At 40.1% G+C, this 15,725-nt stretch overlaps 1 protein-coding gene across 1 annotated transcript; it reads right to left on the reverse strand.

Moving 5' to 3' along the window:
* Positions 1–10,881: 10,881 nt before the first annotated feature.
* On the reverse strand, positions 10,882–12,246 carry LOC108850267 (uncharacterized). The gene has a single exon (XM_018623833.2). It carries the CDS (start codon positions 12,244–12,246, stop codon positions 10,882–10,884), a length of 1,365 nt encoding a protein of 454 aa, XP_018479335.2.
* Between the last annotated feature and the right edge of the window lie 3,479 nt (positions 12,247–15,725).

Below are 15,725 nucleotides of genomic sequence, written 5' to 3' on the forward strand. Positions count from 1 at the left end.
CGACCCTTTACTCCACCTGTCGATCGACACGCACCTCTCACATACCGAGTGCAACTACCATCGATTGACAGCAACCGAATCAATGCACTCCGACCCACACCGAAACCACAAGCTGACCCTGCAGAGACTACTAGTAACCCTTCAGACACTACACTAACATCAGAGGGAACTGAAGGAAGAAGGTTAAGGAGTAGGAAGGAGAAAACTCCTAAGAACCTTAAGAGGGAAGCTAATGAGAAGGAAATTGATGGTTTCACTAAGAGAGTTATCAGAATCCGACTAGAAAAACCCTTTGAGGAGGTTTACTTCACAAGTAGATTGTGGATGTTCTTCAGAGAAACAAGGGAGACTGAAAATGACATTAGGAAAATGTTTGACGATGTCAGAGAAGATATGAGGAAAAGGATCACATTGAAGAAGAAGAGTGATCATGGGAAGTTTGCAACACCCTGTGTAGTAACACCAAGAACACTGACTCTGACAAGAAGAAATCGGTTGCAGCCATCGGGGAGAACCAGATGAATGAAGTCAGAGATAAGATAGATGCTTTACATGCTTTCTGGGGCAGCCAGTCTGCTCAGCTGAAGAAGGAGAGGCTAGAGAAGATGATACAGAGGAAGATGTGAACTACATTGGAGGTACTGGATTTCAGAAATATGGAAACCAGAGTGGAAACAGAAACTTTTTTGGCAGTGGTCAGAACAGTAACTACAACCAGAGTTCACAGTATCAGAAACCGTTCACCAACACCAGGAACTACGGCAACTCAGCTTACCAAAACCCACCACCACCCACCCAGGAGAGTAAGTTTGATGCCATGATTGATAGAGTTCTTGAAGGACAGCAGAAGCTTACAGCGGATTTCAATGGAAAGATTGATTATGTCTTCAACAATCTGAACACAAGGATATACACCATTTGTACTCAAGTTAGGAAGCTTGAGACACAAATTTTCCAAACTGAAGACTCTATCAGGAGAATTGGAACTTCTAAGGAAGTAGGAGAAGGAAGCATGAAACACCACGTGAATGCCATTATAGATGATGATTTCTGGCAAGTGGTGAAGCATGAGAAGCTACAAGAAGGATACTTTGAAGTGGAAAGTTCACTAAGTTTCGGAGGATCACAATGGTGTCGATCGACACCAACTAGTCCACATCGATCGACACCAACGATGTCATTTCTAGATACGACTGCAGATTGCAACGCGGTTAGGATCTTGACACATGCTGAATTCACGGCTTCACATCCTCATCCACCCACCCCCACCTACGAAGATATCGATCGACGTGATGAGCCACTCATCGATTGACACAAAGATGATACACGCATCGATCGACCCTTTACTCTACCTATCGATCGACACGCACCTCTCACATACCGAGTGCAACTACCATCGATTGACAGCAACCGGATCAATGCACTCCGACCCACACCGAAACCACAAGCTGACCCTGCAGAGACTACTGGTAACCCTTCAGACACTACACCAACATCAGAAGGAACTGAACGAAGAAGGTTAAGGAGTAGGAAGGAGAAAACTCCTAAGAACCTTAAGAGGGAAGCTAATGAGAAGGAGATTGATGGTTTCACTAAGAGAATTATCAGAATCCCACTAGAGAAACCCTTTGAGGAGGTTTACTTCACAAGTAGATTGTGGATGTTCTTCAGAGAAACAAGGAAGACTGAAAATGACATTAGGAGAATGTTTGACAATGTCAGAGAAGATATGAGGAAAATGATCACATGGAAGAAGAAGAGTGATCCTGGGAAGTTTGCAATACCCTGTGTAGTAAAGGGGATTGAGTTTCCTCATACACTATGTGACACTGGTTCTTCAGTCAGCATCTTACCAAAGGTTATGGCAGACCATCTGGGCCTGAAAGTAGAGCCTTCACCAGAGATCTTCACATTTGTGGACTACACTCAGAAAAATTCTTGAGGCTTGATCAGAGACCTGGAAGTGCAGATTGGTAATGCAATTGTCCCTGTGGATTTTAATGTCCTAGACATCAAGTTAAATTGGAACTCTTCCCTCTTACTTGGAAGAGCATTTCTGGCTACAGTAGGAGTTGTATGTGACATGAACACCAACATGATGTGCTTAACTATGATAGATCGAAATATCCACTACGACCCTGTCAAACTTGGCAAACCACCATCCAAAACCGTGGAAAAAAGAAGATGATCTTGGTATCATTGCAGTTTGTCATTGTGAAGTAGATTATGAAACATAGTACTCGGGATCGATCGACAACCTCACTACATCATTGATAAACACCAGCGAGTCAGAAGAGATCGACACCAACCATGGATTATCGATCGACAGAGGCACACCAGATGATGAACTCGATTTACCAGATCATTGCTACTCAAATTTCGCCATCCAACCCAACAGCAAAGAAGATGATTACTCAGTAAGAAGTTGGGCAGATAGCGGATTTCATGAAAGTTCTGCAGTAGATACAGCCAGATCTTCCCACAGTGGAAACCATATTGAAGAATTTGATGAAGATTATTGGGAAGAAAGAGCTTGGAAAAACTACATGGAGAATGATAGATTTCCAAATCGTTTCCCAAAATCGATCGACATCCACCGCCCACCATCAATCGATTATCTACTTCACCCAGCAAAATGACATCGTCCATCGATCGACATCGCCAGCATCCCATCGATCGATATTGACTCAGACGACTAAAATGACAAAATCAGAATTTCACCAATTAGGGCAACAGATGGGTATATAAAGTTGTCAACATCAGCCACGAAATTTCAAACTTCAACAACTCATACCCAGCAGCTTCCAGCAACTAGCAACATCACCATGGAGGACTGCAACATCAAGAACAATCGATCCAACCATGCAGCTAGACGATCATTATCTATCGCCATCACCACTGCACCATCGATCGATTCCTTTACCAGAGCTCAATCTCGAATTCATGATTCATATGATATCAGGTACCAACGGAGCTAAGGTTGGTTTTGTAATAAATTACTTCATATGTATACATGATGAAACATATTTTTGATCAATCCTTATATTATATATATATATAACGAGCATTGTATAAATATTTAATTTAATCACAAGTTATGCCTTTCGGTATTTTTTTTTAAGTTTTCTGCATTTTATAAAAAATGTCTGAACAATTTTAGGTTCAATTGTTGTTTAATTTGTACTTTAATCAAAAGCATGAATTTCAGAACTCAAATCTGTACGGGCAAAGGTTACATTATTAATAGTCATCCGCACAATTACCATTTCGACACCTAAAACTTATATTTATTAAACCTAGTGCAATGAGTATTAAAAATTTGTAAACCCCATTTTCTGAAACCGGAAAATTGTGTTTTATTCGGGATACCTAATACTTAAACAATTCGTGTTCTGTTAAAGAATTTGTTGCATTCACTCGATCACATTATACATATCAGTTTTATATATTCACCTAACTTTTTTCCTTGAAAGTTATATTGATGGTAAGGATAAATTACCTAATAAGGTTCATGCAAGAAAATGGAAAAGGCTAAACTAGCTTATTGAGAAGGTTGACAACTTATAGGTACAAGCAGAACAATATTCCAAAGGAAATTTCAATAACTCCACTGGATTTAATATCATAGTGCAATATTTCATACAAAATATTGGTTGTGAAACATGTCTGAAAGAAACAAAATCTAGGCCGGGTTTTATATAAGTCAAACCTATTTTCTAACAAGAAACCAAATGTTATTTTACTATATTAGATTTTTGTTTTCATCATAGACCTTGGAGGTTGGAGGTTGCAGAGGAAGAAAACCACAGACAGTTGGATGCTGTCCATGAGTCATTCGATGGGAACTTCGACACTCTGTACCCACCCACAGAACGATTAATTAAAGACATCACGGATATTCAGAGACAACTTGCAACTCAACCTTCAAAAAGGAAATCAACCAACGCAACACCTCATGTGTCGCTCGATACTAACAACCCGACACCGATCGATTACGTAATTGTTGCATCGATCGATACTGCCACACCACCCGACCAACATGAACCTACTATGGTAGCGCTTCATTCAATGCAAGAGGAATTGACAGAGATGTCAAGATACTTTTCTTCCAAACTTGGAAATCACCACTTCCGCATTGAAAATTTTGAGAGGAGACTTCAACTGCTAACATATGACTTAGCAGATATGCACCAAAGATGTACTAGATCAGATGATGCCACAAGAAGCTTCACTGCTACTCACTCCACAAAAGAAGGAGATGTTTGCCCACAAGCAAACAACTGCTCCTACCACAACTAAGTCACTCACCTCCAAAGTCAAGCTAAATGACTATAACAAAGCGCTGAGTGGGAGGCAACCCACTATTAGTTTTTTTTTTTATTATTAGTTTTTACTATTTATTTTCGTATTTATTTAATGCAGGTCTCTATAAAAAAAGATCCAAGTAGACGTTTACCTTCTCTATCGACCGACACGACCAAGTTGACATCGATCGACATCACCACATCCGCCACGATCGACAATCTTTCATCTACATCGATCGATATGGTATCAGTCAGGTATAACGTTCGAACTTGTTCAATTCATTAACTATACTTATGTTTTTATAAACTCCGACTGTTTTACACTGGGGACAGTGTAATTTAAGTTTGGAGGATTACTAATGATTTTCTATTATTTTGAGCTTTTATTAAAAATGTTTTCAAAAAGTTTTTATTGAGTCAAGAAGGGGACAATGATCTTATTGATATTATCTTATCATTTTATAGACCGGTTTTAGATTTACTGATTACAGAAGTGCTAGAGATACTAAAGTGGATCAGCTTGTCGACTATGTTTGCATTTACTGAGATTATTTGAAGGAACCAAAGCTGACCTCCAACCTAATACTGATATCACCTGCTTGTCTTGGGGCTTGGTATACACAGGATCGGAATCCTCCTACAAGTCTGGAAGGTAAAATCTGTGTGTTTCTGGTTTCCTTCCTTCTCTCTCTTTGGCATCTCAGATCTAAAAAAAAAAGAACATAAAAGATTGATATGATTTTTTGAGAGGCAAAGGGATATGTAAATTACCTGTGACCCCATTATTCTAAATCTCAAGGATGATCACACATTGTGGAAACGAGGGATAGGTAAATTACATGTGATCCCATTATTCGCTACACTTTGTCAAAATGTATGAGTTACAAATGCAACAATGTCAATGAGATGAAATAGATGGTCTGAATCAGCATCGAAATTCATTGAAATTGATACTAATAAGATATTCAGAGAAGAGAGAAGAGGGGAGAAAGAAATCAGAGAAGACTACATGTATGTTCAGAAACTTGTTTGAGTTGAATCCATGTGTCCTGTGATCGATACTCCCAAGGTAAACCTACACTTTTATTTTATGCAAGAAATGAGGTTTAGTAGAGGAACATATTGTATAGTGCACTTTTGTGATTGGGATGTCTATAATTTGGATTGCACTACTAGAGAGATATGACTTTGAATGATAGATATATTGAGTCTCTGCTGTTTTCAAACCTTTTCCAAGACTGCCAGTTGTTTTTGCTTGAGGACAAGCAAAAGGTTAAGTCTGGGGGAGTTGATATACAATGATTTTGACCCACTTTTAGGCATGGTATATTGGTATTTTGGATATATTCTATCCATTATGGGGTCTATATTGCATATTTATAGTTACAGGAGCTAATGGAAGAAAGATGATGACTTTGGAGCATTTTGGAGCATTTGTAGAGATTACACCCGAGAAGGACCATGAGAGACGCGCGTCGATCGATGTACACTCAGTACTATCGATCGACACTCAGCCCCAGAAGCCCACATTTAGTCACAACCGACTTGAAACCCAAGACACAATCTATTTACCATAATGCCCCTGGCGTGTTTTAACCTAATTATTCTAGTATTTAAGTCTTGCCTATGTGTTTTGGCAGACAACGGTTTTTCTAATATAGCTTTAAGTTTCATTGTTTTGGTGAGAGAGAGAGTTTTCAAATGTGAAAGCATTTTTGAACACCATTTATTTATCTATTCTATTTACAGAGCTTTTTATGATTTTGTCTATGTGTTACTTGGCTATGTTTGAGTAGACACCTTTGTTAGATTTGAGGGTCAAATAGGTATGAGAGATTAGCCCAAAATATGATTACCTGAGCATGTGATATTTATCTTAGAAGATCATGCTTAATGCTTGTGTATGAGTAGCTAACCTACACATGAATACAAAGATACAATCCTAGGATCAATCTTCTTAGAGCCAGCAACTCACCTGGAACAAGCGACAGCTGACTGGGTGATTGTTTGGTGAATTGTATTCAACCTACGATCGGTAAAGCTTACTAGTAGCGCATCGATCGATACTCCTATAAATGTGATCGATCGATAGACGCGGGATAAATGACAATCGATACATGCGACAGCATATCGATCGATGCATGCGACAGCAAGTCGATCGATACATGCATAGGCATATCGATCGATATCTTAATCTATGACCCGCCTGGGCGTGTTCATCGGTTCTAGTAATAGATGGTCGCAACGACAGTTGGGCTATTGTTTAGTTGGGTTCTTTAATATCATGCAAGCATCTCATATAGGAATCATACCTCTATAATCCTGATAACATGAATAGCAACCTTAGATCTAACTCTTTTAAATCATACTAGTTAACCCATCCAATCATCTTGAGTAATTGTTCTGCTCAAACCAATTTCCTTGTTACTTTTATTTCACTGCTTTAATAATAAATCTTCAGCCTAGCTTAGTCACAATAAGATCTCTTGATTCCTCAGCTCCTTGTGGATTTGATCCCTAAGTACTACAATTGACCTCTTTTGATGAGAGTAATATTGCTATAGGGTAATTTGAGCAAGTATCAAATAGCATGCACTTGATGGAGTCTGGTGGCACACCATTTTTTTTTTTGAATGAATGTTAAATTTTATTCATCAAAAAAGCCTTTTTTACAACTAGTGCTTACTTGAGCAAAAAGCAAAACAAACAACTCCAAAATATAAAACTAACACAAGCACAAAACAATGCTAAACCCTTGAAAACAAGAAACCCACTTCTCAAACTCCTTTATCCTCCTCAAACTTGATCTTAAGAAAATCAAGTTTGAAAATGCTATAAGATTCTCCTCATTAAAACCCACATTAGAGAAAACCCAAATGGGACAAAACTCTAATGGGGAAAAAGAGTAAGAATCTTATAGCTAGAGGATCAAACTTTGAACCAACTTCAACAACTTCAAACCGAGAAACACAAACTCGCAAACTATCTTGAACTGATCCAATAGAGCAATAAATCCTCCATGCCTTTCCCTCCCTTAGTTCTCAAGGCTTAGCTTATTTCTGATCCTCTTATCTATAAGCTTTTGAACTGCAATCACAGGCATCGGCTTCTCCTCATGCCTAATCTTGTTTTTATCACCATTCTGCATTCCAGTCAACTCAACCACTTCCAACCATCGGTTAGTATATAAGCTCCCCAGCATACGACCCACTTGATATTCCCAAATTTGAGAAGAATATGAACACTCAAAAAAGAGATGGTTTCGAGTCTCTGGTGCATTTTTACAACGAACACACAAATCATCTACGCCATGACTCCATTTAGCTATTCTGTCCATGGTTAAAAGCCTCCCCAATACAGCTAGCCAAGCTACAAACGAATATTTTGGAGTTGCCTGAGGAAACCAGATCCCTCGATACCAGTCCTTTTGAGGATGAACTCCTCACAAGATATTCCACGTCTCCTTTGTTAGAGAATTTTACTTTAAACCCCGAAGCTCTCTTCCAAAGATAGGTATCTTCTACATTCTCTCTTCTATTCAAAGCCACTTTAGATATCTCCTCTTCCACTTCATTAAGAATCTGAGAGCGATGTCTCCTAGTTCTTCTTCTGCTTAAAATGGCCTCACACACCGTAGCGTCCTTTCTTATACCCATGTCAGTGACCCCCCTATCTCCCAAAACTTCAATCATCACTCCTTTAGTTGACCATTTATCAAACCAAAAGGACGTACTACAACCATCTCCGACATCAACACAATAGAAAGATTTAGCAATGTCTCTGAGCTTTAGGACTTTTCTCCACAACCACGAACCTCCCTGAGAATTTATCTTAACTTCCCAGAAATTCTTTCTTTTGAGCAAGTAGCTGTTAATCCAATTCCCCCACAAAGAGTCACCAGTTAACATACGCCATATAATCTTAAGACCATAGACCACATTCACAACCTTTAAAGCTCGTAACCCCAAACCACCTTCCGCTTTAAGCTTGCAAATGTCTTTCCACGCAACTTTAGCTCCTGCAGTTTTCAGAGAAGGTCCTGACCAGAGAAAAGAGGCACAAAGACTCTCAACTTCTTTAATACACTGACTTGGCAATCTAAACACAGCCGCCCAAAAGTTCACAATGCTTAAAAAAACTGATTTGATCAGTTGCAGCCTTCCTGCATAAGAGAGAAATCGACTTTGCCAAGTATTGATTCTACTTCTGATTTTTTCAACCAACGGCAAGTAATCATTTTTCCTCATAGCCTTAGTCATAAGCGGTAGACCCAAATACTTCACAGGAAGAGTACCCTCTGCAAATGGAAAATCTCTCAAAATTCTACCCCTTTCAATGTCAGAGACTCCAGCCATATAAACGGTAGACTTTTCGATACTTATATTCAGACCAGACCAGCTAGTAAAATCACCAAAAACTTCCAAAGCTCCCTCAATAGATCTCTTTGAACCCTCCACAAATATCATTAAATCATCCGCCAAACAAAGATGAGTTAATGATATAGACTTACATCTTGGATGGAAAGCAAACTTCTTCTCACGAGCAGCTCGATCAATTTTATGAGAAAGAATATTCATACACAACACAAAGAGGTACAGGAGTGAGAACACCCCTGACGCAACCCCCTTGTGCTCTGGAAATAGCCTGCAAGCTCCCCGTTAACCTGAACTGAGAAAGACGGAGTTGTGATGCAAAGCTTTATCCAGTGAATGAATTTTCCCGGAATTCCCATAGCTTCTATGATATTCAGAACAAACTCCCATTGCACCGAGTCAAACGCCTTCGAAATATCTATCTTCATTACACACCGAGGAGAAACAGAGTCCTTATGATAGTCTTTAACCAGCTCTGAAGCTAACATAACATTCTCCATCAAGAGTCTACCTTGAACGAAAGCAGATTGGTTCGCTGTAATCACCCGAGGCAGGATCATTTTGAGACGATTGGCAAGAATCTTAGAGACGACCTTGTATAGAACGTTACAGCATGCAATGGGACGATAGTCCTTCATCTCCATTGAGTCTGTCTTCTTTGGCACAAGAGCTAGAATAGTTGAGTTAATACCCTTAGGAAGAAATCCATATCTGAATATAGACTGAACTGCAACCAAGAAATCCGGAGCTATAATCGACCAAGTTGTTTTATAGAACTCGCAAGGGAACCCATCTGAACCAGGGGATTTGTTTGAAGGCATTGAGAAGAGAACTTTCCGAATTTCTTCCTCTGTTACCTCTGTCTCAAGCTTCCTACTCTCCTCCATAGTACATCTGAACTCAAACAAATCCTGCAACTCTTCTGTGTTTGCACCTCTAAAATTCCCAGGAGATCTATTGAGAAATTCCTGGAAAAACCTTTCTGCCTCTCCTTTGATGTCTGAATGCGTTTTAACAATTCTCCCATCAACACATCTTATCTCTCTAATCATATTCTGGGCTTTACGCATCCGAATAGCATTGTGAAATGTTTTGTTATTCATATCACCAACATCCAGCCAGTGAAGCTTAGCATGCTGCTTAAGATGATCCTCTTCTAAACACGCTATGTGAATCCATTTCTCATACGCCTCTGCTTCCTCCCTAACATAATCCTCAGTTGGATTAGTAAGAGTTTGCTTCTGCTTATCACATAACTTCTCATGGGCCTCATTAGCTCTCCTAGTAAGATTTCCAAGCTTCTCTTTCCCCAATTCTCGAATCAAAGGCTTCAAACTCTTTAATTTCTTTGAAAAGCGGAACATTGCAGATGTGGAATGAAATAATCTTGGGGTAGAGTCCCAATACTTCCTCACCATTGGTAGAAAACTCTCCAAATTTCCAATAATATTTACATACTTAAACGGCCTTCTTTTCTTCTCAATCGGTGGTAACAGATGAACATTGCTGCGCAGATGATCCGAGCATCCACCCGCCTCAAAAACAGAGTAAGCATTTGAGAATCTCTGTAGAGCTAAATCGTTCATAAGAACTCTATCCAACTTCCTACAGATCAACCCCTCATCCCTTTTGTTACACCAAGTGAACAACGGACCCTGATAACCCAAATCCGAGAACTTACAATGCAGAACCATTCTCTGAAAGTCTCTCATACCACAGGAAGTTCTACTCAAATCTGAAAACCCCGAACTCTCTTCAACCTCTAATATCTCGTTCAAATCACCCATAATCATCCATGCCTTGTTATTGAACATCGGAGAGTTTTGATGATGACATAAGTCCTCCCAGAGCTCCCTTCTTTCTTCCACACCATTTCTCGCATAAATGAATGAGCATAAAAAATCTTCCTGGTCTTGTAACCCAACTGAGCAGGTTATCATCTGATCAGTCTTATAAATCGGTGTCATCCTTACTGAATCTCTCCACATCACCCAAATTCTGCCTCCTTCACTATGCTCATAATTGGACATAGTCGACCAATCACTGAACTCCATATTTAAAATTCTACCAGCCTTCCCTTCTTTAACCCTTGTTTCCAAGATGCAACCAAACTCCATACTGTTACTTCTCATCCACTCTTTGACAACGGAATGTTTCAAATGCTTGTTAAATCCGCGCACATTCCAGAAGAAACTCGTCATGGATTAGTTCTTTCGGCGAGAAACCCTTGTGCTCTTAACCTGGTTAGGATCTTGAGCTTTGGATTTCTGACCTTTCTTTCTTCCTCTTTGCATCCCTATCTTCACTTTTTCTTTGACATGTTGATCCAATAAAGAATCTTCAATATGATCACTCTCTTGATTCTCAGCTTCATCATTCTCTTCCTCGCTAACATCCTCATCCAGATTCTGTTTCTTTTCTATAATTTCTCCTTCCTCCTCTTCACCAATGAGCACAGAATATTTCGAAGCAGATATCTGAATCTCCATAGTACTATTTAGATTATTCTGCAGCCTCCCAATCTTCGCTGGAGACACTTCAGACCATTCATTTCCCAACTTCTCTACAATTTCCTCATCTCCCTTAACTAAAACTGTATCTTGGTTATCCATCTTACTAGACTTACTTGAGCTTACTTCCCCCACTTCTTTCTCCACTACATTCTCTTTAGGACTTTTGACTTCACTACCCTGCATTCTAGCAACAACTGGACTACTATTTTGCTTTTTTGCCTTCGCTTTAACCCCACACACAGCTTCACCATGTCCCCATTTCTCACAGAAACTACACCTTGCAGGAAGCCAAGGATAATAGTATTTAACTGTGAACTGCTTCCAATCCTTTGTAAACGTGATCTCCTTCGGCAACACCTTTGAAGTATCAACTTTCACAAAAACTTTTGCTTCCTCCAAATTAGAACAGGCAATGGTCTCCTGATGCAACTTCACTGGAATCCCCACTGGACTAGTAATGAAACTAATCCCTTCCCACGAATACATATGCAACGGAACCTTTTCTAAATGAACCCACATTGGAATTTCTTCATCTTGCTTATCCTCACCTTCTACTGTAGGCGTCCATTTGGTAACCACCATAGGCACCCCTGCTATGTTCCACATCCCTCTTCTGAGAATTTTCTCTCTCGCTTTAGGATTAGAGACCTTGAATCGCATAGTAGTGGGGTTAACATCATAGACATCAATCTTCGTTTTAGAATCTCCATAGCACCAAATTTTGTTGAGCACCATATGGACCTTCGCTATGTGAGGCGCTTGATCCAAAAATTTCCCCACGACAAAGTCTTCCCACATAGGCGTAGCATTCTCGATGATTTCATCAGGAATCTCCACCATATTAGCTCCATCCTTCTTCAATATCTCAACCTTATGCTTCTTCAGAACCTTCTTATCTTGAGCAGCCTGAACCCAGCTCTCAACCCTCTTCCCTTCTTCAATATTTTTTTTATCACTTCGATTCACTTCCCCCACCAGAGACACCACCGTCGCCTCCATCGTATCGCTGTTTCCCTCCGGCGGATCCGGCAAATCTGGCGGAAGAGCCAGAGCCATCGAACCAATCCCTAGAATCGCTCGTCGCACTTTTCGTTGCCAATAAAATCGCCCTTTTCAAAACGCTGCGTTTCGAAAAATTTTCCTCTATGTATATCTCCTGGTGGCACACCATTCGTGCGAGTGAAACTGCAGACTTTTTCGAAACTCTCAATATGCTCCATTGGAATTTCTGCAGAGAGACCAGAGAACACTTTTCTCTGTACCAGATCAATCAAAGTAGGCTTGATCTCGAAGTCCCGCCTGGTGCAGAGTGGAGGAACAATGGCAGAGTGCGTAGTAGGGATGTTACGCGGAAGGTTTCTCTCCCCGATCGGAACAGTGTGCGCCGCCTGTTCCTGCTGCGCGTGAGCAGCCTGTTCCTGCTGCGGGAGAGCAGCCTGTTGAGCAGCATCCAGTTAATCTTGGATGGTCTGCTGCATCTGAAGCATCTGTTGTTGCATCAGTTGCATTGCTGCAGCGAGATCATCCTGATGACCGTGATCATTCATAGTGGTGTCGGTTGGCCTTGGCTATTGACGGTTTGTTCTTTCTAACCTTGCGAGCTCCTGGTTGTTGAGTGTAACTAGTTCTCCTTGTGTGTTTCTCTGAGTATGTCTACTGGTAATGCACATGGAACATTAGCTGCACCAAAAATGGTAAAGCAAGTTAGAAGTCTTAGACTAAATAAATAACCAAAAAAATAAAGGTAAAAAGCTGGTCTCCGGCAACGGCGCCAAAACTTGATACACTAAAACTGTGTCTTTACTACTGCAAGCTAACAGTGTAGATGTAGTAATTGAGATTCAATTCCAGAGGACCAGTTTACACTTTATCTTTATGGGATCAATATTTTAGCTAAAACAATGATAGTTTTTGAGTTTTGAGGTAACGTAAATAAACAAGTAACAGATTGAATTAAAGTTTCAGATGATTAAGAGAGCTAGCCTAGGGTGAAGGATTGGGTGTCAAACAATCATGAGCCAAACATCTATTCAAGGTTTTATTAGCACGAGTCTAGAACTTGGAACACAATGCTAGATCAACCCACTGTCGTGGTGTTTCACCTTTCATCGATCGGCCTCAAAGCCTAAGCTATCACTTGGTCTGAGAGCTGATGATGAACATTAAAAGTAGATCCGATCAGTTCAGAAATTGCCCTAACATCTACTTTCGCTGGCTAGGGACAAGCTGCCGATTCATGTTGTTTCTAGCAACCTAAGCACTGTTGATGATTAGATTAAACCTAGTTTTAAACACTAGTTTAATGCAGGCAGTAAGCATAACATGAATGGAGACAATAAAACAATGAACCTTATTTGTGTTTAACTCAGTGATCTAAACATCCTAACACCCTAGACTAAGCAAGCGGATTACTCAGCCATGACACAAGAGATCAAAGACATGAATACTGAATAATACTGCATAAACATAACATAAACAAAGAGAGTGTTCAGGATAATCTTCTCTATGGAGAGAGATGGAGCCTTCTCCCTTTGCAAAGTAGCAAATCCAAAAGTAAAAAGCTCTAGAGTCTGTTTCTCTGTGAAAAGTATTGTAGAATATAATAGAAAATAGGAAAAATAGAAGATATATAGATGTCCCTGACGGCTGGGAGAGAAAATAGGGAAATTAGGGCAAATCCTTAAATAATTGTGGTTTCCATAAAAATCTATGCCACTGAAACAGTCACTCGGGTTGCTCCGCTCGATTGGGAACAGTCACTTCAGACTACTATGCGTGAACATCACCAAATTGCACTCTTTTCTGTCTCTCTTGCTTTAACTTGTCAATTTCTCATCCAGTGCAACTCCGAACATGTAAAGACTCGAAAAGGACTGAAAGGACTCGATAAAGACTTGAAAACCATTGTTAGAATGTGCCAAAAACACAACATATCACCTAGCCTCTCTCACTCTTCCTCTCTCCCCCTGCGCTCTCTCTCTCTCTCGTCTCTCTCATTTTTGTGATCTCTCTCTTCTCTCTCTCTCTCTCTCTCCTCGTCGGCACCCCTATGTCTCTCCTCTACATGCCCTCTCTATCTCTCTCCTCGGGAGAACCAAGAAGGTGTTCACGGTGGTGGTGGCCACGAGTTGTTGTTGTTGTAGGATCTCTTCTCTCTTTTCTTTTGTTCTCCAGATCTAGTTCCAGGTCTGATTAAGGTGAGGTGATTCAAACTGAGTATGTTCTCATGATCTCTTTACTCATTAAGTTGGAATTAGGTTTGGTTAGACCATGTTTGAAAGTTAGGATGTTAGATCATAATGGATGCTAGGTTGCTAGATGAATGGATCATGATGCATAAGAACTTTCACACTGTTTTAAAGGATTTAATGGACTACCTAGTCTTAATGTGATGAATAATAATGTTTGTGTGATTGGTGGATGTGATTCCATGTGATGATTGCTAATGAGAAGCTAGGTTGCTAAAAAGAACTGCACGCCTAGGTAAATAGATGATTGCAATTGGGATGTTACAATTGGCTTCAGATGTGAATGTAAGATGAATGTTATGAAAGAGTATGGAATGCTGTGTGTCTCGTATGTGACATCGAAAATGGGTAGCGTCTAATGGATGAGTGAATAAGTTTATGAGAATGATGATTTAATAAGAAATGATGTGATGTTAAGACACCAAGAACGGGTGGCGTCAGAAAGAGGCGATAAGTTAAGGATGAAACCCGTGGGACAGTAGCCTAACAAGAGGCACTCACAAGGACTTAATGAAAAAGGCCGGTGACCGCGGGAGGGGGATATAAGTAATTAACGGCGTCATAGGATAGATTCATACCGAGTACTGGCAGATGTGGCTATTTTTACCGAGGTGGCAGATAGCGCTGGAAGGGGCGAACGAACGGAAACTCGGATAGTCATTTATGAAGCTTGAAGAAAATTATATAATGTAATATCTCTCGGGTCAGGCCAACATGAGAAGGGACGAATCGTGAGCTTTACGTATAGGTTGGTTGGATTCAAATATGTTTAGTTGGTTGAGTTCATGTGTAGGAATGGCTGAGTTCATTTTGTTGATTGATCGCTATATTGATAGATATTCATAGAAATGTTGAGGTTATGTTATGTTAAGTTGCATTTGACTGCTTATAGTGGCTAGTCAGTCCTCTTTCCTGCATCGAGTAGTGTAGAGCATCATGTGGGGATGTTGGTCGAGAACCATTTTACTGAGTAATTCAGTTGCTCATTCCCTCTCCTCAAATTTCACCGTGCGCAAGACTGTAAATAGAGGTATATGAATATTGGTGGGTTAGTATTTCACAGAAGGCAATGTGTCAGCTGACTTCTGGGACCAGTAACAGGACACATCGGTTTTCTAAAATAAGTAGAAGTGTGTCAATAACACCTGCTCGGTAATCCTGGTCGGACATCAGGGGATCGGGTCGTTACAACCATACTATACAATAGGTAGTATAGTTTGAGGTATCCGATGGAAACATATTTGAATTTGAATGTGTTGGAGCCTAAGGAGCAGTCTATTATCCATA

This window comes from Raphanus sativus, chromosome 4 (assembly GCF_000801105.2).
Source record: "Raphanus sativus cultivar WK10039 chromosome 4, ASM80110v3, whole genome shotgun sequence".
In the NCBI taxonomy this organism is placed as follows: Eukaryota; Viridiplantae; Streptophyta; class Magnoliopsida; order Brassicales; family Brassicaceae; genus Raphanus; species Raphanus sativus.

Excerpts from the sequence above, each read along its gene's own strand:
- LOC108850267 (XM_018623833.2), bottom strand. The coding sequence starts at position 12,246 with ATGGCTCTGGCTCTTCCGCCAGATTTGCCGGATCCGCCGGAGGGAAAC.